Source organism: Castor canadensis, chromosome 11 (assembly GCF_047511655.1).
Source record: "Castor canadensis chromosome 11, mCasCan1.hap1v2, whole genome shotgun sequence".
NCBI classification, from domain to species: domain Eukaryota; kingdom Metazoa; phylum Chordata; class Mammalia; order Rodentia; family Castoridae; genus Castor; species Castor canadensis.
The window spans coordinates 108318690-108342795 of NC_133396.1; the positions used below are offsets into that span (position 1 = coordinate 108318690).

The following is a 24106-nucleotide window of genomic DNA, read 5'->3' on the forward strand; positions in this document are numbered from 1 at the left end:
TTGTTTTGGTTCAGTTCCCTCATTTTGAAGGTTTAGTCACTGCTGTTTGATTAAATAACTAATAATGAACCATTTACCTTTAATTTCATAGGCATTTGTCCCACATTTTACTATTGTGAAGAGGGCTACCCATTTTTAGGTTCTCACTTCATATTAGCTGTTAGAAAGACTAACATAGTTCTTATAAACATAGTAAAGTTGTAGGTATAAAATCAGAGAAAACACCTTTGTACCCACAAGAGGACAAGAGCTCCACCTGGCCACTTGCAGGCTGGTCTAGTCCTCTCTGTTTACAGCATAGATCCACCAAAGGCTGGCTTTCCTCACCTTCCACCAAGGTGCAGTGATCACCACCTGACCCACCCTCCTGAGCCAAGCTTCTCACCCAGCCAGGTAAGGACTGAGCCCTAGCTGCTAACACAGAGCTGTGAGGATGACACTAGCAAAAACAAGCAAAAATCTGTGAGGCTCAATAAAGAAGACTTTATTATTTTGTAACTCAGAAAAAGAGGGGACATGAGCATCTGGGTAGAGTACAGAGCCTTCACAGGAATATTTCAACATCTCAGAACCCAGAGCATAGAGGCAAGAAGGAGAAGGAGCAACAGGCTGCCGTAGGTCTTCTGTACTTCAGTTCCTCCAGCATTCTTGCCTAAGGTCCTCACAGCTCAGGTCAGCAGCAGTCAGAGCCTCCAGACTGCTGGCCACTGCCACAGCAGCCACTGCTACCTCCACTGCTGCAACAGCCACTGCTGCCACCACTGTCACAGCAGCCAGAGCTCTGGTGTCTGCGTCGGAGAGATCGGCGGGGTCTGTGGTGGCTCAGGCAGCAGCCACCACCCCCAGAGCTGCAGCAGCCCCCAGAGCTGGAGCCACAGCAGCCCCCAGAACCAAGGCTGCAGCAGGAAGAGGCTGGAGGGCACTTAGGGGGACACTTTGGGGGACATTTTGGGGTCTGGCACTTGGGAGGGCACTTGGTGCACTTGGGAGGAGGCTGGCACTGCTGCTGGCTCTGCTGGCAAGACATCTCTGTGGTCAGACTTTCAGGAGCTGAATGAAGGGGAAATGATATAAAGTCAGACCCACAATACAAGGCCACCCTACTCTGACCCTCTTATCATCAATTTTAATCAAGGAAACACATCTCTAATAGTTTTATTAATTCCTTTTCTTAGCTTTTATTTAGTTTTCTATAAGCTCCTCTTTTATTAAAATAAAATGACTGCTAACGGTGTGGTGAATATGATCAAAGTACATTATCTACATGTATGAGAATATCTAAGCAAAGCCTTTTAGCACTTTATCATCCTTGCATCATTATAATCATCATTATCTCTTTCAAAGTCAAGTAAGAATTGCTATATATTGTTCAGTAGTAGTAAACTGAACCAAATAAAAGTTTAAAATTGTCCAAGTTAAACATTTATAAGTCACAGAGGTAATTACTTCAAATTTTTCTCCTGACTCTGAAATTCACCAATTTAAGGGTCATTTCAGGGGAAATATATTTTTCAGAGGAAAATGCAATTATTCCCTCTTGTCATAACTTCCAAGGATATTTCACTTTGCAGAACAGTATTGCAAAGGATCTTGGAAATCTCCAAGATTACCAGGTCAGGAAGCTCATTTCCTTGAAGAAAATACTTATAGACCAATCTATGCCAGTAGATTTGAGATTGAACACCAGTCCCCCTCCTTTCAGGCCACAGCACAGATGTCCTCAGCTCACCACCTGCTCAGGCTGAAGGGGTAGCATGTCACATCTCGGGCTGGCAGTGTCCTAATCATCTTGACAAGTGTATGAACAAATCTCATACCTATGGCTCCATGGAGTTTCCTAAGACCAAGAGAGCCCCCTGGTTCCCTGACCTAGCTCCAGATCTTCCTTTGCAGCTATGTATTTTCAGATGTGGGCTCCCTTCCTGAGGTCTGATCAAGTGAAGTCACTCCCTATGCTTCAGTGACCCTTGCCCTCAGTGGCCACTCTACTGAAGAACTGCTTATTCTCTTCCAGAGGCCAAAGGCACAGGCATCCAGTTCTCACTTATGCCTGCCAATGGTGCCAGAGTTCCCATTGTCTCCTACTCCTCAATCTTCCCTTAATTCTCCTCTTCTGTCAAACATGGCCTTCTGCTCCCAATAACCTGACCAGCTTCTGCTCCAGCTCTGGTCTGGCAATCCCTTCGGAGAAGCCTCTGTCCTTTTCCCATTGGACACTTACTTGTGGTCACCAGCAGCACAAGATCCGTAGGCACCTCTGCAGGTGAGTGAATGGAGATGCTCTGGTCCTAAGCCCTTTTATCCTGGCCTTGGGCTCCTCCCCAGCCTGTGAGACAAGGCCTAGTCACCAGAAGCCTGGCCTCTTGATGCCCACATGCTCCTGTCACGGATGATGACTGGATGTTCCTCGCCTGCCTTCCTCGTGGGTGTCAGGAAAGCTGCTTCTTGTAGGAATAGTGCTTTTTAGAAACAAAGAGTTGGAATCATGACAATTTATATATGATCTTCTGCTTAATTCTCTTTGGATAATGGCTGTCTTGAGGGTCTCTTATTTCTTATTTTTGAAGCTTGAATCCCCAATTCCTGTTTTCTTCTCGATGTGTATGAAAGCTCATTTGCTCTTGGCACCTGGCTTGACTAAAACTTGTAAATGCCTTCATGTTTCTTCACTTAAATCCAAGTCACCCTGCCAGCTACTAGGAATCAGCAAACATCTTTCCAAAGCTGACATTGATAGCCTGTGTGCCAAGAATGTTTTCTATGTGCTTACATGGTTGAAAAATGAACACTCCTGACATAAATATTATGTTGAATTCAAATTGTATTGTCCATATGTTTTCTTTATTTGAAACCCAGCCACATCCATTCTTTTATTGATTGTGATTCTTTTCACTCTACAACGGCACAGTTGAGTAGTTGGGACAGAGTTGCCATGGTTCATAAATCCTAAATAAAATATTTTATCTTTTTTCCTATATAAAAAAAGAAATCACTAGCGCTGGAGGAGTGGCTCAAGCAGAAAGAGTGCCTGCCTAGCAAGTGTGACACTTCTGCTTTCAAACCACAGTGCTACCAAAAGAAAAAAAAATTGCTGATCCCTGGTGGATTCCATTGCCTTGTAAGAATCTTGCAAACAGACTTAGTTTACCATCTTGGCTTTGCCATCTAGTTCCTGTGTGTCTTTGTGTAAATTACTTAACTTGACTCACTTTTAACTCTTTTTGTTTGTTTCTTTCATTAGTTATAAAGTGCAGATAGTGATAAAATGCATCATAGTATATTGAGCTAGTCTAAATATCTAAGATACTATTAGAATCTAAGAAAATAATTTGGCATAATGTCAGTATCATGTTGAACCCTCAAAAACTGAGATGCAAACATATTCCTAAATAGAGGAGAATGTATATAATTTTTAAGACATTGTTGCTTTCAAAAGTTGGTAAATTTGAGCTGGGCACTGGTGGCTCATACCTGTAAATCCTAGTTACTTGGGAGACTGAGATCAGAAGGCTTGTGGTTCAAGGTCAACCCAAAAAGTTTGGGAGACCATATCTCAATGAAAAGAAGTTGGGTGTGGTAGTGCATGCCTATCATCCAGTAACAGTGGGAAACAGTGATCGAGGGAAAAACAGGAGACCCCCATCTCCAAAATAATCTGACCAAAAAAAGGGCTGCACGTGTAGCTTAAGTCGTATAGGGCCTACCTGGCAAGCACAAAGCCATGAGTTCAAACTCCAGTACTGCCAAAAAAAAAAAAAAAAAGGTAAGTCTGGGATTGAGAGTTGTTTGGTTTTATTCCAAATATGTACTCTTTTGTTTGTGTGTGTTTAAGGCTCCTTGGTTCTAGTAATCATATTGATGTGTTTGACTAGGTACGGCCAGGAAAGGAGTTGTATGGAAGAGCTAGAGAACTCTGCATTGCTCCACATAATTGGAGAGACAAATATCAGAGTTCCTAGGAGTCCTGATGATGGAAAGGTGGAAAATGTAAGGGGAGGAGAGGAAGATGGGAAAGGCTAGGTATTCAGTCCAGGGTCCCTGTTGATGACAGAGGCAGGAAGACCTCTGAGAGTTAAACCCTTGCTCTAGGTTTTTGTTATTGAAAATGGGTTTCTACACTTCTACTTTCAGTAGGTGAAGGGAAAGAGCAGGAATTTACAGATTAAGTTGGTGTACAATTCCCTAGTGAAATTTTCTGAAATAAAACTAATTAGTTAATTAGAAAAGGCACATTAACTCAGAAAGAATACAAGGATAAACTCTCTCCTTCCTGTCAGTGGCAGAAACAGTGGGGAGAATCTGAAGTTTACCAGAAACTAGAACAATATAATGTGTTAATAATATCTTAGTCATAAAGGAAAGAGTGAAGACAGTTCATTCATAGTTGCAAAATTTAACCTGTTTTTATGCATATGTGTTTGTGTTTAGTGAGAGACTAAATGTGTGTTCATATAACTTTCAAATAGGTTGTGTATTTGTGTAGATACTTTGTGGGCTCTTTGCCTCCCATCTTCTATTTCATTACAACTCTTCTAGAAATAATTGCCTTTGGCCATTTAATATGGTGATTACTCATCCCAGTTTGCCAAGAACAGTTTGGGGTTATGCCTTTTGTCTCAACATATATTATCATAAACCTTTCAATCTCAAATATTTTCCAGTTTGGATGATAATTTATGTACTTATGCTATCATTACACAAAGTCTTTTCAAGGATAAAACCTAAACCACTAACCCTTACATTCAAGGACCTGGCCGGTATGACCCTATTCTGTTTCTATAGGATTTTCTGAGCTTTGCCTATTAATTCTACTTTGTACAAGCTACTCCCTGCCTCACCTGTTTTCCTTTACAACTTTACTTTATCTCTGAAATGAGACTGATTGTTTCTTCAGAGTGGATCTGAATATAATGCACTTTGTAGTCCCCCCTACCCCACAGCTCTTAGAGTAGGGATCTGCATATAGACATTTCACCAGTATTTCTCAGTAATTCTCAGTAGCATCTGAGAATTTGCAAATAACTCTTTCATGTGACTCAACTCCATCACATATGCGACTGACCCTGAGGCATGCACAGAGATAGGTGGTGCCATGTCCCACACAAATGTGCTTCTGTATCACTCATGGATGATACTTGCTTTCAGGTTGTTCCAAAGGGCTTAGTTACAGGAGGAGAGGCCAGGACATGAATTCCTTGGCCACACAGGTAGTACTACTCAGAAGTTCAACTCAAGATTCCTGGAATGATGGAACTGAGATGCCATTGAGCCTTGCCTCAATCTTCATTTGGGGCAACACCCAACTGTCATTTAATTCGACTTGGGTGCAGGTGATAAGTCAGCAGCATGGTGTAGTATCATGAGGACTCATTTCTAAGCTTTGGCTACTAGATTTATATTGCATGGATACCATTTTAATAAAAAACAGTCTATTAATAAGGGATTTATTTTATGAGGACACCTCTCCAGCAAAGGCATCTGTCTCATAGCTCACATTTTTAGAGGATGGGATCACAGCGGAGATCCATGGGAAGTAATTCAAACTGGGTGAATTTCCCTCTGTCCCTCAGCCTCTTCCAGAGATAGGAATTTGTATATTAGAAATTGTAGCTTGTTACCCTCCCTTTTAAAACTTTTATTTAGTATTATATTTTTAAATGCACACTTAAAATATTTATGACTTACAATTCATTGAGAAAGAAAATAATTTTGAGTGAATCAAGGAAAAGGAAATATAAAAGAAAAATGATGTATATATTTAAAACTTTAAAATCCACATAGCAAATACCACCATAAATAAGACAGAAAGAAATGTCATTTGCTGTAACTCACAAGACATTTGCTTGGACATATAAAACATCAACTCTTACAAATTAATAGAAGTTATGCAAGTATGCCAGTAAAAAGAAAGGTCAAAGTCCATGAACAGGTAATTCACAGAATCAGAAAAGAAATAGGAGTGGCCAAAAAATATGCTTAGTAATGCTAATAATCAAAGAATTAAGAAACAAAGGAAAATATCTTGCTTTTTTTCTGCTATAGAGTATCTATCCAATTTATTCATTTATATCAAATTGCCAAAATTAAGTGCCTAACAAAAATCAGCTGATAGGAGGAATAAGTTCTGATATACTATGGTGCAGGGGAAAACAATTAATCATGCTAGGTTATGTATCTCAGAAAGATTAGAAGAGAGGAATTTGAATACACTAACCATAAATGATAAAAGTTTAAGGTATGGATATGCTAAATACTCTGAGTTGTTTACTACCCAATACACACATGAATGAAAACACCACGTTATATCTCCTAAATATATATAGTATGAATTTGTTTTTTAATTTAGAAATACCAAAGTATCTTTAGTGTTAGAGAGAATGTATGCAGCTGAGCACTCAGGCTTCACTGCTATGAAAATAAATCAGCATAATTATTCCTCATGACAATGTGATGATTAACTCATTCAACACATCATCTGTTGTATAAATGACTTAAAATACACATAGATTTTTCCAGTGTTTGAGCAGTTAGGAATTTAACTTAAGGAGCTAACCAAATACTAAGGAAGGAATATACACCTAAGAATGCTCCCAATAGCAAATTAGGAAGAGTTCAGCAGGTTTTCTGAATACCAGACCAATATTTTTACATCACTTGGAACATAATAGAAGATAAAAAATTAAACATACTTTTTAAATAATAGCAAAAAATCTAGGTTGTATAATAATCTCTCAAAATCAGAAAACAGCTATTTGTCATGTTCATCATTGAACAATTATATAAACATCTGATATCACAAAGTGTTGCCACAATGAGAAGCAACAGTAACTATTTAACACTTATGAAGGACATATAAATTAGAGATCCATGTGACAATACATTGTGAAGTTAAACAGGATCTTGTCAACAATTCAAGAGTGTAATCCTCATCACATATCATAGAGAGATTGTTGTATAAATGTTTATAATTGCAAGATAATAAGATAGAACATAAATATTCATTTAAAATGTGAAGGAAGGGGTTAAGAAACAATAATATAGATGGGGAGAAATTGATCAAAGTATAGTATATACATGTATGTCAATATCACAATGAAACCCCTTTGTATAATTAATTAATACTAATAAAAAATTAAAATGAGAGTTAAAAAATAAATACATAGGAATAGTCTCACTCCAAATTCAGGAGCAGAGGGAGAAGATGGCATGAAATGTGTGAAACTATTAACCACTTAATTAAGGGATGTGCAAGAAATTATTCATTTAATGAACATTTATAATCTTTAAATGTCAGGTTTTCATGTTTAATGCAAATTTCTTAAACCAAAAAAATTTACCTTGAAAGTTAATTTAAATTAATTTAAAATTCTGAATTAACATTTTATTATATTAAAGTTATATGTACATATCTTTTTCTTTTATTTTTTCCTTATTTTTGTGCTGTGTGGGGACACATTGTAGCATTTACAAAGGTTCTTACACTGTAAAAACTATGTCTTACTTGAATTTACTCCCATATGTGCATATCTAACATATACCTTATTGTATGAAACTTCTGAAATAGTACTCACTGAAAATATTTCAATAAAATCAAGTTTATGAGTATAGGGACCTTTTTTCTATTTCTCCGCTAACATACCTCTACTGCTTAAGGAAGCTCCTGGCAAGTATTAGGCACTTAGAAATTATTTATTCAATATTTTATACTGGGGATTTGGCTTTCTATTTTGTTTTGTTCATATGATTTTGGATACATGAAATTTTTATTTTGATACAATCAGATCTATCAGAATTCCTCACTAACATTTTCTGTTTCTTTTGTGCAATAAAAATATTTTTCAACATGAGTCCCACTTTGCTAGTAGATTTTAAATTTTAGTTCCTTAATCTACTTGAAACTCATGTTGTTTAAGGAATGTGAAATTTCCAGACTTATTTCTACTTATTAAATAAGCCATCCTTTTTCCACTGATGTTATTCCTATGATGTTCCAGTTAACATATTTTCAATTTTTGTACACAAACAGTCCCTTTCTGGTCAATTTATTTTGCTCCATTTGCCTCTTTGGTTATATTTGTTCAATAAGATTTATTCTTTGCACTTGGGGAATTTATCATGCAAAAAAGTCATGAGGTCTTTAAACAACCCTATTCATCAGTCTGGGAGCTATGAAAAAGAGAAGGTATCTTTGAGTTGCTAGGAATCTAGGAAAGAGAAGGGAAATTCATAAGGAACTGTGGGGCCATCTGGTGAGGATCCTGGACTGTGTTTGTCTCTCTAGAGAAGAATAAGAATATGCCATAATACACACAAACTAAGAGTCTACCCCTTGGCCCTCTGTCCAATGTCCAGGGAGAAGCGGAGAGGGTAATAGCTGACACAGACTAACTAAGGCAAGTATCTTAAAAAATGAGCTTACCCTCTCTAGGCCTCAATTGTGATTTTGTGACATAGGATTAGAAGTGGACCTGTCTCATGGAAACTTTAAAGATTAAATAGCATACTATGAGCAATATACTAAACATAAGCCTAGAAGTTTGGAATTGCTCAATCACTGACAGTTCTTATAATAATTTGCACTCATCAGAACATGGAACAATTATAGACTAAGAGGTGCTCTTCAAGGACTGAGCAGATGGGACTCCCCAAGCTAGCTAAACAGACAGTCCTTTGACACCAGTAGAGGGTAGGGAAGCTCTCCACCAGTGATCTGAGTGTCTAAAGTGAGAAGAAAGTGATTTGGAGCTTATCATGTTAATAGGATAGTGTCAAGATCCTGACCTCAAACCAGACAGGAAGTGTGAAGAATTTTTTATCTGTGAAAAGGAGGTGTCCCATACATGGGAAGCATGAAAGAAGTGACCTCCAGCCCCACTGCATAACCCTGTGCTGTGGAATCAGCAGAGAGCAAAGGGGACAAGCAGGAGACTTACAGAAACCCTGTAGGGAGTTTGCCTCCATGTATTTAAGTAGCTCCTGGTTTTAAGGCATCTTCTAGACCCCATTTAAGTCTTAGATCCTTGGAATTTGGAAGGATGAAGAAAGAGGAAGAGATAATGTTGACAATTCTAAAGGGAGTATTTAGAGATTTCCTGTCTTTCTTGGAGGAGTGAGCTCATGTTAAACACAGGACTGCTGCCTTCTGGAGCCCACAGGATGAGGAGTGAGTCCTTGTCCCCACAAAGCCCCGAGTGTGGTGTGATATCCTGAACTCAGCAAGTCCTTCTCCCAAGGCCTAAAATGCTACCCCTTTCTGAGTATCCCTGATCCTAGTGTAAAGAGGCCTGGTATTGCATTAGTTACAATTTGTAGAGACTCCATGCCATATGAGAAAAAAGAAGTGTACCTGGGGTGGTTCCAGGAGGAAAAACAAGAAGACACTATAGGATGAGAGACGGTATTTGGAAATAAGGCTGGTAGTGTTAAAGTGTATGAAAGTAAAGGAAATATTAAGGAAGCTCCATGGAAATGGAGGACACTGACTGACATTAATTCAGAATTGAAACCTCCAGTCAGACTATAAGAAGGACTACCAGAAGCACAGACGTGGTATGTCTTTCCCAGAACCAGACATTGTTTCCATGTGCCTGTCATTCAGGATACAGATGGAGAGTGTGTGTGTGATTTATGGCTCTATTTGTGTAAGCAGCAATAGCAACAGAAACTCTGAGGCCCTTTTGCACAAGGAAGTTATTTATGCTATACCAGTCTGCATTTTTAAAGTATGAATTAGGTCATCTTGTCATGTTTTGCTGAAAGGGAAGTATGGTAAAATTCTTTGGGAGGGTAGATGTGAAGAGTGAGAGTATCAGAAAGAATCAGTATCATGGGATACTGGCTGTGTTCCTGCCTCCTTCAGTGTGCTGGCTGTGGTAGCTCAAGTGGCAGTTACCGCCCCCCCCACCGCTGCACCAGCACCCAAAGCTGGAACACAGCAGCCCCCAGAGCTGGCACTGCAACAAGAAAAGAATGGAGGGCACTTGGGGGTGCCCTTGGGAGGAAGCTGGCACTGCTTCTGGCTCTGCTGTCAGGATATCTTGGTGGACAGGTATTCAGGAGCCTTGTTCTTTCAATGGAGAAACAAGCATAAATCAGAACCTGGACACAGAGGCTACCATGCCCACTCTTGTCCTTTCAGAATCATTTTGACTTCCCTCAACTTGAAAGTCTTGTGGTCAGATACAGGAAAATCACATCCCGTGTTTTTATCACTGTATAGTTTACTAAGTGCTTTATTTCAAAGTCTCATTTCAACCCTCATTTGGGAGGTTGTCAAGCAATATAATTTTCAAACATGTGAAATAAGTGGCTATTCATTAAACTCTCCTAAATATAAGAGAAAATATATAGAAAGAAATCAACTCTAGTCCACCATTCACTCCACCACATCACCAAGAATTCCTAAGACATCCAGTGTAGGGATTACTTAAGAGCTTAGTCTCTTTAAGACAAATGCAAAAAATTTCTGAAATGTTTTGGTTTTGCAAGAATGTGGAGAACCATAACTTCCAAGGATTTTGGAGTCAATTTGCCCAACCAATTAAATTTATAAATAAAAAAACTGAAAAGAAGTAATTTTTCTGGCCTAACAGTATTCACCAGCACATCATGATTTTTGTCTCCATTCTGTGACTTCCAATCCAAGACTCTGTCCTTTGGAACAGTCTTCTTGTTGAGGTTGAGTCTAACCAGAGCCGCAAGTTTCTCTGTTCCTTTTTACCACTACTTACCTTGTCCCTGGTGTATCTTTTCTAAAAATGAACATAGTTGTATTTCCAAAATTATGTTCCCACTGTAATACTCACTCCAGCGTAATCTAGTAGCCAACATTTTAACAAAAAACTAGTTGGTTAAAAGTGTAGCATATAGCACGCCAAATCTTTCCAGTTGCTCTTCATCTCTCTCCCCCACCTCTCACTCTCTGCTTTCAAAGTTCCTGACCCCAATCACAGCTCCACATTCTTAGGCTCCTTGCTCAGCCTCTGCTCACTTTGACCATCCTTTTGAGAAAGCCCCTGCTCCTATTCTCAGCAAACATTTACCAGGGTCACAAATAGCACAGGCTCTGAAGACACCTCAGGAAGTGATTGGATGGACATGCTCTGGCTATGAGCTCTTTAATTCTGGCCTTGGTCTCTATTCTTAGAATGTCAGATAGGACCCAGGACTGGGAGAACCCACCTTTTAATGCTCATGTGACTTCTGTGCTCCTCACCTGCCTCTCTTTACTCAGCTCAGGGCAGTTGCTTCCAGCTTGGAGAGTGTATACTTCATGTGAGGACTTTGGGTGGGCAGATATGGATGTCACCATTCCTGGGGGCCTCTACGTCCGTATTTCCTATAAAAGATAACTCCCCCCAAGTCACTTATAGATCCTGGGCACACAGTTACTTTTTTTCTTCACTATAGAACAATAATTTTTCATCTATATCTTTGGTTCTAGATGGCTTGGTATGAAAATCCACATTTGAGTTGTGTGAGTATGCATGTGTGTGAAGTATAATGATTTAGAAAAGAAGCCCTAGAAAGGTAAGCAAAGTATTAAACTTCTTTGAACTTTAGCTTTCTTATCTTTTAAGTGAAGATAATGATAGAATATCTTCTTTTCAGGATTAATGAATTATGATGGCAAAGGGGAAGTAGTCAAGATTATGTGTAGCTTGTGTTGACATTCAGGAAGTGGATGGATGCATAGCTATATAGACGCACAGAAAAATAGATACATACATACATACATACATACATGATACATAGATACATAGATAGATCCAGGCATGGATTTTTAGTGTTCATGGGGATGTTTTAAAGATTACAGATGCCTACTAAGTTAGGTGTCTCTTGTTAAACTAAATGACATCTTTTTTTCTCCTATATATCTCAGCAATTTGCCTTTGTGAAGGTAGATCTAGAATGCATATAGGAAAAGAGGACTAAAACAAAACATATTGCCCTAATTTATAGTTTCCTAGGGAAAATCTAAAGGAATGAGAATAAAAAAGTTAATGAGATGGCTTTGAACTATGACTTGAAGTAGTATAGCTGGTATATGTAAAATACGTTTATTATTTGATTTGAAAATTTTGCATGTTTAAAATATAAATTTGCTGTGTTTAGCTTCCCAGTTTCCTATGCTAAAAACACCAATGAAAAATTTAAAAGTGAAAATCATGATATCTAAAAAATAAATGTTCAAAAATAAATACATTAAAAAATCCCCTGGATAGCATCAGTAAACATTAGAACAGATTAGTGCATTTGGACTTGAAGAAACTATCAAAAATGAAAAGCGGAAAACTATTGAAAAAAATGAACAGGTGATTGATAACCCATTGAAAAATATCTAATAGTATAACCGGTTTGTCAAAGCTGTAATTGGAGTTCTGGGCCACAGACCCAAACTTCAGTTGTTCCACATGTCAGGTCTCTCCACTTGCACAAATATGGCAAATAAAGAGATGAATAATAGTGAAGGGTAAAGGAAGGAGATTTATTAATGCAGCATGGGCATCCCACAGAAGAAGGCATCACCATCAGGGTATAGACATGAGCTTTCATTTTAAACAGAGAAAGAATTAGGGTAAGGGGTGGAAGATGTGCACAATTTTTAAACATTCCCAGGCAACGTGTAGCCTGGATGGATCATTATGGTGGGGCTTCCCTGAAGTCATTATCACTGTCATCACTTGAGTGGAGAAATCTGGTCATAATGAGCAAGTCGTTGTTGCCTAGCAGGTGGTCAGTCCTGTGGAGGTCTTGCTGTTTCTTTCCTTGGAGGTAGTTTCCATCTTTTCTACTAAAGATGTTATTGATGAGTCCTGTCCTTCCTGGATTCCAAGGTGACTGCAAGGTGGCTACAGAGAGGATAGCTATAAGCAAAGACAGATACAAAATGAAGGCAGGCATGCCAAGCCCTTACCCTGCTTTTAGTTATTCTTTTGTAACTAAATGAAGCCCAAATAAGGATTCAGTGCTTTTACCAAAAGCAGTTTCTAAGTACCGAATAGTCTAACATATGTATGCTTACAGTCCCAGAAAGAAAGGAAGGAAAAGAATAAAATAAAAAATATATTTTAAAATAATGGTAAACAATTTTCAAATCTGATGAAAACCATTCAACCAATATGATCAAGAAATCAATAAATTCCAAGCAGGATAAATACAAAGAAAACCAAGCTGGTACCAGTGGCTCATGCTTGTAATATTAGCTATTTGGAAGACTGAGATCAGGAGGACGTCAATTTGAAGACAACCTGAGCAAAGAGTTCCGAGACTCCATTTCAGTGACAAAAAGCTGGCATGGTGATGCATGCCTGTCATCCCAGCAACAATGGGGAGCTTAAAAAAGGAGAATTGAGGTCCAGTTTGGCCTGGGCAAAAAATAAGATCCTATCTCCAAAATAACTAGAGCAATAGAGGCATGGTTCAAATGGTAGAGTGCCTGCCTCTTAAGCACAAAGCCCTGAGTTCAAACCTCCATACTGCCAAAAAAACGAAAAGAAAGAAAGAAAAGAAAACCAGTAAATGAAATAATACCTCCAGGAGAAGGATACAAATTAGTCTTGGACAGCAGATGAGGGAGAGAGGAATTCTGAGGAAGGATACCCAGGAGAAACTTGTTAAGGAGAGCTGGTCAAATATACACTTTAAAAGGTAGTCAAACTTAGCTCTGTGGAGATGGTGGAGTTGAGAGAGTAGGCATCAGAGAGAAGAAGGAGTGTGAGAATACAAATGGTATAGGAAGGTTCAGGTGGTCTTAAGAGGAGAGATGTGACCCAGCTCAGGGTTCCTATGACAAGGTGTGGTGGAGAATATGATGGGTGGATTTGGCAAAGCCAGAATTGCTCTCAGACCTTTACATACATCTACTTTCACCTTTCAGATCAGGAAGTCTCATCTTTTGGAGGAATGAGCTGAATAGTCCTTGGCAATCAGAACCACAGAGATTATTAAGCACCATCCTCTTTTCCTGGATAGTCTCAGTCACAACCATGTGGATCCTCTGTGGTATCCAACCATGCCAGAATTCAGGACTACTCTAGGACCAGGGACTAAATCTAGTTCACCACATAGTTATTCTCCTACCCATCAACAAAGTATTCATATGTGCAGTGCGTGTCTTGTGATTACTAGTACTAATTACTGGTGTATTTGAATATAAACAGCTGAGCTATTCTCTGATGCATGGCAGTCTTATTTGTTTACACATCCAAGGCTAGTTTAGTCTATAGAACAAACTGTGGGATGCGGAATTTTTCCCCTTATGTGTTTGGGGAATACATAGTTTGGCTCCCATCTCCTAGTTAAAAAAAAATCTCTTTAACATATGGCAGACCCTACATCACTAAGCCATGCACAAAAACTCAGTCTAGGCATTTTGGTGTCAGTGAGATTGCATATTTAACTATGGCAAAGAAAGAGACCCCTTGGAATTGAGGTATTTTAGACTGAGGAATAGGAAATTTGACTCCACATGCTGGCAATTTCATAAAACCTCTCACAAAAGGCAGTTAATAGCTGGCTCTGTTTTTGCTGCCACGTCTGCATTCCACCCACACTAAGGCCAGATTTGTCCAAGTTTCAACTCTCCCACTGGGTACTGAGTAAGCTCTTACATCTGGGTATTCATTATAGCAATAGTTTGCACCTCCAAATGGAATAATTTTCAAATACAGATCCAATTGAATATAAATTCAGTCAGTCTGGGATGAATTTTAGAATTTTGTGTTTTTAGGCTAGTAACCCAGGTAATTTCACTCTGTTGCAGTACCCACCTGGTTGGGGAAGCTCCCTGAGAACATCTGGTGCAATTCATTTCTTATATAGTAAAAATCCCAGGCAAGGAGGTTTAGAAAGAGAAAAAATGACAGAGAATTTCCAAAAGATGGAAGCAGGGTTCCAAGGTGAGAAGCATTGGTCTTTATACCCAATCACTCTCACATTTACTTGCACTGAGTCACCCCTCACCTCTGGATGCCAGACCCTTGCTCCAAGGCATCATGACTGAATGTCAGGCATAAGGGTCTGGTGTGATGTCTGCCTCACACTGCTTGGAGCTTGGCCAGTGCATTTGTGGACAACAGTCCACCAAATTCTCCCAAAAGAAACAGTACATTATTTACATTGCCCTCTTTGTCTCTCCACCACCTAGGGCTCCAAGCCCTAGTACAATATAAGTCTAATTGGAATTGTCACCTTGAATCCCCCTGTACAATGAATATATCCTAAAAAGTTTTTTTAAAAAAGAACAAAGGTATCGTGTATAGAAGAAAGGACTTTAGACCAAGTCAAGTCTGGCTGTATGGCTTTGGCAAACTAGTTAAATCTTTGTGCTTAGGTTTCCTGCTGAAAATGGCAAGATAATTCTGTTCGCCTGAAAAGCTACTGTGGGAATCAGAGGTTAGACAGACAAACAGATGTGTAGAGATAGGTAGACACTTGTGTTTATATACATACATTCATACTCTGTGCTGTACTTCTCAGAAGATCCTAGAGACACTGATGCTGCTCGTCCAGGTACCACTCTTTAAGAACCAGTGTGCTTCAGTTATACACTGAAAATGAACAAAAATTAAGGCTGCTCTTTTTCTCAGTGTCTTCCTAACAGGTAAAAACTGAATATTTGTCAGTAATATTATAATGCATTTCCTTTATACCAAACAGGGTTTGATGGTGATCTCTAGGACTCCACCATCAACATTGCAAAACTAGATCCCTTAGGCAAGGGAAAGTCATAGGAAGATCCAGTTGGTGGATCTGGGTTCACAAATCAGGCTCAGTACCTGGGTGGGGTGTATCCTGTGAGGCATGGCCTGTGAGGAGGATGCTCTGGATCAGACCTTCCCGGGCCAGGCCAGAACCCACACCTGCTGTCATCCTCCTCATATGAGCCCTTTCACCCTCTGTAGACCACTATGGCCTCAAGATGCTATCTTGCTCTGGAGAAGGGCCTGTCCTCCAGAATGCTCATCCTCTGGAGCCATAAATGTGCTGCACTTATGTCATCTGCAGTTTTCCACTGCCAAGAACACCATATGATCCCATGGAGGAATTTAGAGTCCAGATCACATTTCCCTTTTCTATAACCTCAAAAAAATAAGTAATATAGCTCTAAAAGGCAGTGTATTCCCAGAGTGCTTCACGGTGCTCTGTTCTTGCTAGTACCCATTAAATAATAAAATTTCTTTCCCCACTTTCCCTCAGCTTTTAAAAACCTGGATCCAGAGGTGACATCATTCAGATTATGGCCCTGGGCCAGGACTGGGCAACTATCAAACCCAGTTTCGAAGACCTTTATTCCTCACTTAGAGCATATGAGTTGCTTCGCTGTTCCCTCATTCTAGCAATGGACAGGAACATGGAGGGGAGATAGAAAACTCATGAGGTAATATAGTTGGTGAGGCTAAGGAATACCCACACTTAAACATTTTTAAGTATACAGTAGAGTGGAATTCACTCTACCTCTGGATCAAACTGTGGGCATGATTTAAGTGGTAGAGCACTTGTCTAAAAATGTGAGACCCTGAATTCAATCCCCAGTGTCCCCGCAAAATAAATAAAACAAAAATCGACCAAACAAAACCCCCCACCTCATTTCACCAAGTCAAGAAGGAGAAAAGAACAGGCATTACTCAACTCAGGCTGTGAGTATGTCATGTCTTTATTGTTATATGTGTTCATTTGCCTCAGTCCCTACAGTTGCCCATCTGCATAGAACATGGGTCAAAATGCTAACCTATAAGCCTTGATAAAATGTAACCTGACTTAAGATACACACAGAAATTTAGGAATATTCTGATTCCACTTGGATGGGAGTTTACAATCTAGTTGGACAGATAAAACAGACACACCTGAAAAGTGAAGTAACAATTCAAAAGATGTTGCAAAAAAAGATGGTGCAAAGCATTTGCCAAATGGGTGGTATAGCCAATGCAATGAGTTCGTGGAAGTCAGCACAGGCTCCTAAGGGTGGGAACAAGCAAAAAAGGCTCCAAGTAAGAGGTACTGAGAGACAGGTTAGATTTTAGATGCCAAAGAATAAGAAAGAAATGGTCCAGGTATGTGAGCAAAGTCTTGGAGGCAAGGAAGGACACCTAAGGAATGTCTCAAGGAACACCCATGATACACCATGGTGTCTGGCTAGAATTAAAGACATATACAGGGGAGAAGTCAGAGGTGAGGCAGGAGAGATATCTGAGGCCCAGATGTGAAAGATGGGAGACCTGCAAATGAGTTTGGCATCAAAACAGGAAGCCTCTAACGGTCTTTGGAGAGCGTAAACAAGAATATACTAGAAATTGTGGCTGCTAGAAGAGGAAGAGCAGTATTTTGAGAACAGGAGGCCGAGGCATCTCAGCCACACTTCCTTTAAAAGTAGGCACACTTTACTTCAGCATAGCCTCCACCTTTCACTCCAGAATAGGTGTTTCCTTGGTCTCCACAGCCATCTATACCCTGTGGCTCTGGAAATACATCACTAGATCCACAGCCAGCGCCACTCTCTTGGCCCTGGTTGCAACTATACGGACCACAGCTAGGGCCCTCGGTATCTAGTCGGCACGGATTGGACTCGAGGCAGCCTAGGTCTCCTGAGTACGGAATTGGATTTGGCCCAGAGCAGGGGATGGGACAGCGAATCGGCTCTCCACTTGGCTCAGGGCTTGAGCAGGGCGCTGGAAGGGGAATTGGCTCTGAACATGGACAAGGATCTCGGTGCTCATAGGACTGCGAGCATGGACGTGGCTCTGGATTTTCACACTGCACGGGGCACGGACGTGGGGCTGGGCGGGGAGCTGGACGTGGAGCTGGACGTGGAGCTGGACGTGGTTCCGGACACAAACAAGGGTCTGAAAATCTCCTTAGTGGAGGACATGGGCGGGGTTCTGGACTTGGGCATGGCTCTGGGCGTGGACATGGTCGTGGAGCAGGAAGTGGGTATCGTTGCCATGATGGCTCTGGACACCGGTCAAGACGCTGTGGCGGGTAGGACCTTGGGAGTGGACGTGGCTCTACACATGGTCTCAGTTCTGGGCAGGAGGCCCCAAAGGAGGGTTGTGGAGTACAGCTCTGGGAGCGGCCTCTGATGGGAGGAATCTGAACAGGACACCTCTGTGGGGGAACCTGCCTGGGGCAGCAGGGGTGGGAAATCTCTATTCGGCACTTGGGTCCACATCTCTGAGCTGAGCCAGGGCCCCTAGGGCAGTGGCTGTTGTAGATGGGTTCAGAGCGGCGGGGTGGGGTACAGTAGTTGTAGGAACCCGAAGAGCATCGTGATGGCAGGTAGCTGCTGTAAGAGGGCTCATAACGTCGTGGTGGGGAACAGCTACGGTAAGAAGGCTGCAGCCGACGAGGAGGGAGGCATCGGCTGGTGCTCTGAGACAGACGCTGCCCAGAGAAGCTGCCATAGGAGCTCCCGGCCTGGCACTGTGGTGCACAAGTGCTAAAGGAAGCTCGAGACTGACGCTGGGGGGCACAGCTGGTGTAAGAGGCCCCAGACTGGAATCGGGGGGCACAGCTGCCATAGGAAGACTGGGGCTGACGCTGTGGGGCACAGCTGGTGTAGGAAGCCCCTGACTGGAATTGGGGGATGCAGCTGCTGTAGGAGCCCTGATACTGGCACTGGGTAGAAAAGCTTCCCTGAGCCGGGCCCACTGGTTGACATTCTACATAATTATGGACAGGCTGCGGAGCTGGTACATAGGTCTGCACTGGGCATTCCACATAACGAGTTTGTGTATAATAAACTGGAGCACATTCTACGTAGCAAGTCTGAATAGGTTGTGGGACTTCGTATTGCACGTAGGACTGGCATGGAGCCTGGCACTGGACACAGGAGATTTGAGTCTGGCATGGAGCTTGACACTTCACCTGGGTGGTCTTAGTCTTGCATGGAGCCTGGCACTTCATCTGGGTGGTCTTAGTCTTGCATGGAGCCTGGCACTTCACCTGGGTGGTCTTAGTTTTGCATGGAGCTTGGGAAGCTTGAACTGAGCATGGTGCAGGGCACTCCAAAATTTGCATCTCACAAGGGGCTTGGACCACCACCTGACCATTGGCATTGGGGAACTGGGAGGGACCAAATGAGGAACCTTTGACACAGCACTGGGAGACAGGCAGGCAATACTGAATCTGCTGCTGATCACACATGGTCATGATGCAGGTGTGAGCGGGACCTAAGGGTAAAGAGAACAGGATCAGAAGGGTGGGGTTGGGAAGAAGGGGCCAGAATCTAGGAGCAGGCATCTCATGTGTCCCCTTGCCTTTCTTCTTCTGCCTTCATCCTTAACCCAAGAATTTTTACTGACTTAGCTGGAACCAGAAGTAATCACCATTGTCCATGTGACCTGCTTTGGGTCTGCCTGATCCTGAACAGCCAGGATTAGGAGTGTCCAGGATTTTTCCATAGAGGGTGGACACATTAGTGTCCACCACCAGAGGGCGCTGATAGCAAGAGGATTCTCCACCCTTCCTTAAGTCCTAAGGTAAAAACAGCCCTGTAGGAAGGATAGTTATTACGTTGCTCTCCAAGCTGTAGCCCAAAGGGAGACTCCACACCCTTGGGCGGTTGGATTTTTCTCACACACCCATACCAGCGCACACATGCATGTGCACATATGTAAAAATGAACAAGTGAGAACAAAGCACTTAGGCACGCCTTATACTCACATAACATCAAAGGAACCATTGGAAAGTAAAGGAACCAGTCACTTACCTGGCAGCTCAAATGCAATATTAAATATTTCCTCTTTGTAGCCAATCTTTTTAAATGAATCCTTTTAAACAGACCCTCGTGCAAGTAGGCAAAGGCATGTTCACATAAAACACTCCAGCCTTAGAAAAGCTCAGTATCAACATGGCGACTTGCCCAGGCAGGCTGTTATTATTAATCACCTGGAGTGTGACAGCCTGCTGACTTCAGAAATGTTTTCTTCCCAGCCCTTCTGAGAGGCAGGATAGTGTTACCTAAGTAACTAACACTGCAAGATTCCTAATCATAACACTGATATTCAGCTGCATAAGCATCTACACAACAGGAACATTACGAACACAACCTGAGAATGCAGGTAGACATTACCACACTTATCCATGGAGAAAACAACACTCTTTGCAATCCCCAAATCCACCTACTCAAATAAAGGCATCCCAGAGACCAGGACAGCAGAGGGCTGATTTAATAATTAGCTCATTCAACAAAGCACCTCTCCAGAAGCTCCCAAAATATTGAAAGTACTTGTAAAGAAGGAAGGACAAAGTTATACATTTTCCATTTGTAGAAAATATCTAAGTAGCTATCCCCTCAGGAAAGTTAGCCCTCCCTCACATGACTCTGCTCACAAGATATAAATCACTGGTGTCTTTTTTTCTAGGAAGAATAGATCCTAATCAGGGGAAATGGTACCTGAGAATGAGGCCAGGGTTACCAAAGACAATGCACTGACTTCACAGCCCTATCTCTTCTCTCAAACTCTACAAATAAGCTTTTTATGTCTACTAAAATCTCACCAGACTTTTCTCCTCAGACTGATGTACCATTCTCTTCCTCAGCTCCTCAGCTCTGCTTGCACTGTGCCTCACTCCTGTGAATCTGGGCACCCCTTGAACATCGCCCCACTCTAATCCCTGGACCCAGCTAAAGACTCACCCTCCTCAGCAGGCACACAGTCATTCAGGCCGAGGCATCTGGGCAGAGGGCTGTCTTTATATAAAGGGTTCTAGGTTTGGCTTAGGCCATGAGACAGCTGGTTGGCATCTGCCTGGTTCATCCCCCAGGTTAGCATTCCAACAGGGTTCCCTCCCTGTGTGCCTGTCCTTGCAGTCACCTACAAAGTTGGGAGTGTCAAAGCTTCTGTACTATGAAGGAGAAAATTCTTGTTTTCTTCCTCCTTCTTCACCCTATCATTTTCTTCTCCGTCACTAGAGGACCTGGTGGTAAGGATGATGGGGAATAGCAAAGATGTCTTCTCTCCTAAAAGATTATTCTATTGGCCTACATTCTTCCTTGCCTCAGATTCTCACCAGACAGAGATAAAGGAGGAAATTCTCTCTAACTTAAAGCAATTAAAATTGCCTCAAGGGTAGAGATAACTTGATAGGATGAAGAGAATATGGAGTCAGAGCTCAGTCTAACATCCCAAGTTTACTATTTACAGCTGTGTGATCTTTATAACTAACATGAATATTGATTTTTTTATTTACTCTTCTGCAAAATGGATATAATTAAATCTCCTTTACTGGTTGTCATATACAAAACTATCTACCCAAGAATGATATTCAAAATATCCAACATCTGTTCAGAGGAGTGCATATCACAAACCATGGACACAGCTGGGTCAACTGTCACCTGCCACATCCCAGTCCTGAGCTGAGCAAAGTGATGGCTGTACAGTAGATGCTCAGCTAATACCACAGAGCAGATTTGAAGGTAGCACAAGACAGCTAACATTGGGAAAGTCCTTGAAGACAGCACAGTGCAGAGCATAAGTCTTCTGAGCAAATACAGAAAACATCTTTTTATGTTTTACCTGCCTAATATTAAAATAAATCATTAATGTTTATAAATAAAAAACTTTAACATTCCAGACATCCAAAGATGTCTTTGGACATCTTTTCTTCTCAAATCCAAAGATCTCTTATAGGTGAACCTGCCTTCTATAAACCTGAGTAACAGTTGCCCTCCTTGGAAAGAACATATACTTTTCCATTCTACAGAACTTCATCATTCTTTATTAAATCTAAAATTCAATTGAAAATATAAGATTTCTTGCATTATATTATTTGCTGAAGTTGAAAAGAAAGTGATCCTTCTGCCTGGATTGTTTCACTTGTTTCTGTCACCCATGTGCCTTTGTATGCATTTAGATTCTGACCAAGTTTGTGAGCAGATATTTTCAATTTAGACAAATTTTGAGCTTCAGAACTTACTAATGGGATGAAATCTATTTAGCCTCCATGAACCTAAGTTTCATTATCTGTAAGTTAGAAAAAAGGAGAAGGGGAAGGAATGGGAGAGGAGGAGGAATACTTAGAAAATACACAGGATTATTGTACAAATTAAATAAGAAAACTGACCTAAAGAACTTAACACTTAATTAGCCAGTTTCTTCATAGGAATATGGAAGTAGTAATACTTCACAGGTGCTCATGAGGATTAAATCAGATAATGGGTATGAAAGTGCTTTGTAACCTACAATGCACACATCAATCATGTCTGTGAAGTCTCTCTCATGGGGCAGTCTACCCAGTTTCAATGTGACTTTAAAGTGCTAGCTCTGGATCCCATCACTCATTTCAAAGGGGTCTCCAGGTACTTTTCCAGACTTAAATAGTAAAATGTCGTAGAACAAGAACCCCCAGAAATTACTAGGTTCTACCCTCTCATTCTATAGACGAAGACTCCAAAGCCCAGAGAGATGAAGCTATCTGGGACCTAGTGCTAATGAGTCTCTTGATGGAACTAAATTCCATATAGCCATAGTCCCAGGCCAGCACTTTTTCTACTATCACAAGTTATTTCTCTGATTACACACTTTGACCAAGCTGCTCTAAACTTAGGTAGCTCTAGAGTTTGAAATTCTTTGAGAAGGTAGTCTGGAAATTAGTGAATGAGACAAACTGAAAGCCTAGACCAGCTGGCCTCATCAAAATGCTAATTTTTGACCCTAATGGCTGTGTCTCCTTCACTCATCTTTTAATGGAATGTGCATGTTCTGAAGGGAAAATGCCTATCTTGCTCCTTTTTGCCTCTCCACATGCTGACATAATATAAGTCTGTTGATGGATGAGTGATAGATGAGTAGAAGTTTGGGCATGAAATTAGGCTTGGTTCACATATCTTAAATCACTAGAGTATGAGTTGATAGACCAGGAAAGCAGTGCAACCCTCCCTATTTCTTTCATCTGACAGACAGGATAGAAGTGAAGGATAAGAGAGGAACAGGCTTGGAAGTTAAGCCTTAGCGATGACAATAGGGCTAGGTGTTAGAGTTTTCAATAATATGATATCAAAACCTAGTTATCTGGCTAAAAGCAAAAGATTCAACTCTTGACATTCTTCCTTTTCTGATGTGTAAAGCCTAGGATTAAAAGTTGCCATTGTTAAAGAGCTAGAATCAGTACTGAGATTGAGTAAAGGCAGGAATAAATGTGGTATATTCTTTTCTTCTTCAATAAGGTCTAGAATTCTTCCAAAATAAATAGCTCCTTTAGAGAACTTCAATGTGGGCTTTCAGCCTGTATGTTTTTAGATGACTTTGCTCTTTAGCTCAGTCAACTCAATATGGACAAATAATTCTCCCTGGAAAGTTCTTCCTCCCAAGCTCTTATTGTTATACAATGGGAATCATTATTGATCCTCTTTCTAGCTTACCTCAGCATACAGTTTCCCCCCACCCTTCATTTCACTCCGTAATTTCTCTCAAACTTTCCCCCTAATGTCTGTTCCTGCTTCATATGCTATATCTCAGATCTTCATGATCTTCTACATGGTTCAATAGTGGTGGGACAGTTTTATCTGCATCTAGCCTTTAATTGGAAGTAGCCACATGAGATTGAGCATCCTAAACATAAAGTAAAATAAAGCAAAATAAAATAAAAATATAAAGAAGAACATATATGGTGTTTTTTGCTTCTCATTGTCTACTGGAAAAAATATTAAAAATCCTTCAAGGTATAGAAATCCCTTCATAAACTGACTTCCTTCTACTCTTTCAAGCTCATGTCCATCTTATAATCACTGCCTGCCACCCACCCACCACCCCACACAGCGTCATATGAAGTCATGCAAAGTGGTTTGCATTCTCTACACATGCCTTGATATTTAATGACGGCAGACTTTTGCAAGTGCTGTCTCCTCTTCCTTTCGTCTCTTGTCTGAATGTGAAGTATTGCACATTGTTTGGGAAAACTCCAATGGTATGTCCTTGGTAGTGCTCCATGATTTCCAAAGCTATGACTCACTATGCTCTGGCAGCACGTTAGACATACCTGTCATTGAAGTTGTCATGTGTTCTGATTGTTTACATTCCCATTTTCCACACTAAGTGAGTTCCTCAAGGAAAATAAGTTGTGATATATAAAACTTTGCATCCCAGAAGCAGGTTCTATGCCCTTG

At 40.9% G+C, this 24106-nt stretch overlaps 1 protein-coding gene and 1 long non-coding RNA gene across 3 annotated transcripts; both read right to left on the minus strand.

Moving 5' to 3' along the window:
- Positions 1-463: 463 nt before the first annotated feature.
- Positions 464-2877, minus strand: LOC109703065 (uncharacterized). Its single transcript, XR_012439195.1, has 2 exons — positions 2222-2877; positions 464-1050 (listed from the first exon to the last, which is right to left on the minus strand). It is a non-coding gene; the product is annotated as an uncharacterized lncRNA (long non-coding RNA).
- A 13762-nt stretch (positions 2878-16639) lies between these two features.
- Kprp (keratinocyte proline rich protein) lies at positions 16640-20772 on the minus strand. 2 transcript variants are annotated; one of them, XM_020188270.2, is made up of 2 exons: positions 20639-20772; positions 16640-19169 (listed from the first exon to the last, which is right to left on the minus strand). In XM_020188270.2, exon 2 carries the CDS (start codon positions 19147-19149, stop codon positions 17365-17367), a length of 1785 nt encoding a protein of 594 aa, XP_020043859.2. In that variant the 5' UTR covers positions 19150-19169; positions 20639-20772; the 3' UTR covers positions 16640-17364. The 2 variants fall into 2 exon arrangements, with proteins under 2 accessions (XP_020043859.2, XP_073904185.1); XM_074048084.1 differs by lacking the exon at positions 20639-20772 and adding an exon at positions 20500-20638.
- Positions 20773-24106: the final 3334 nt, after the last annotated feature.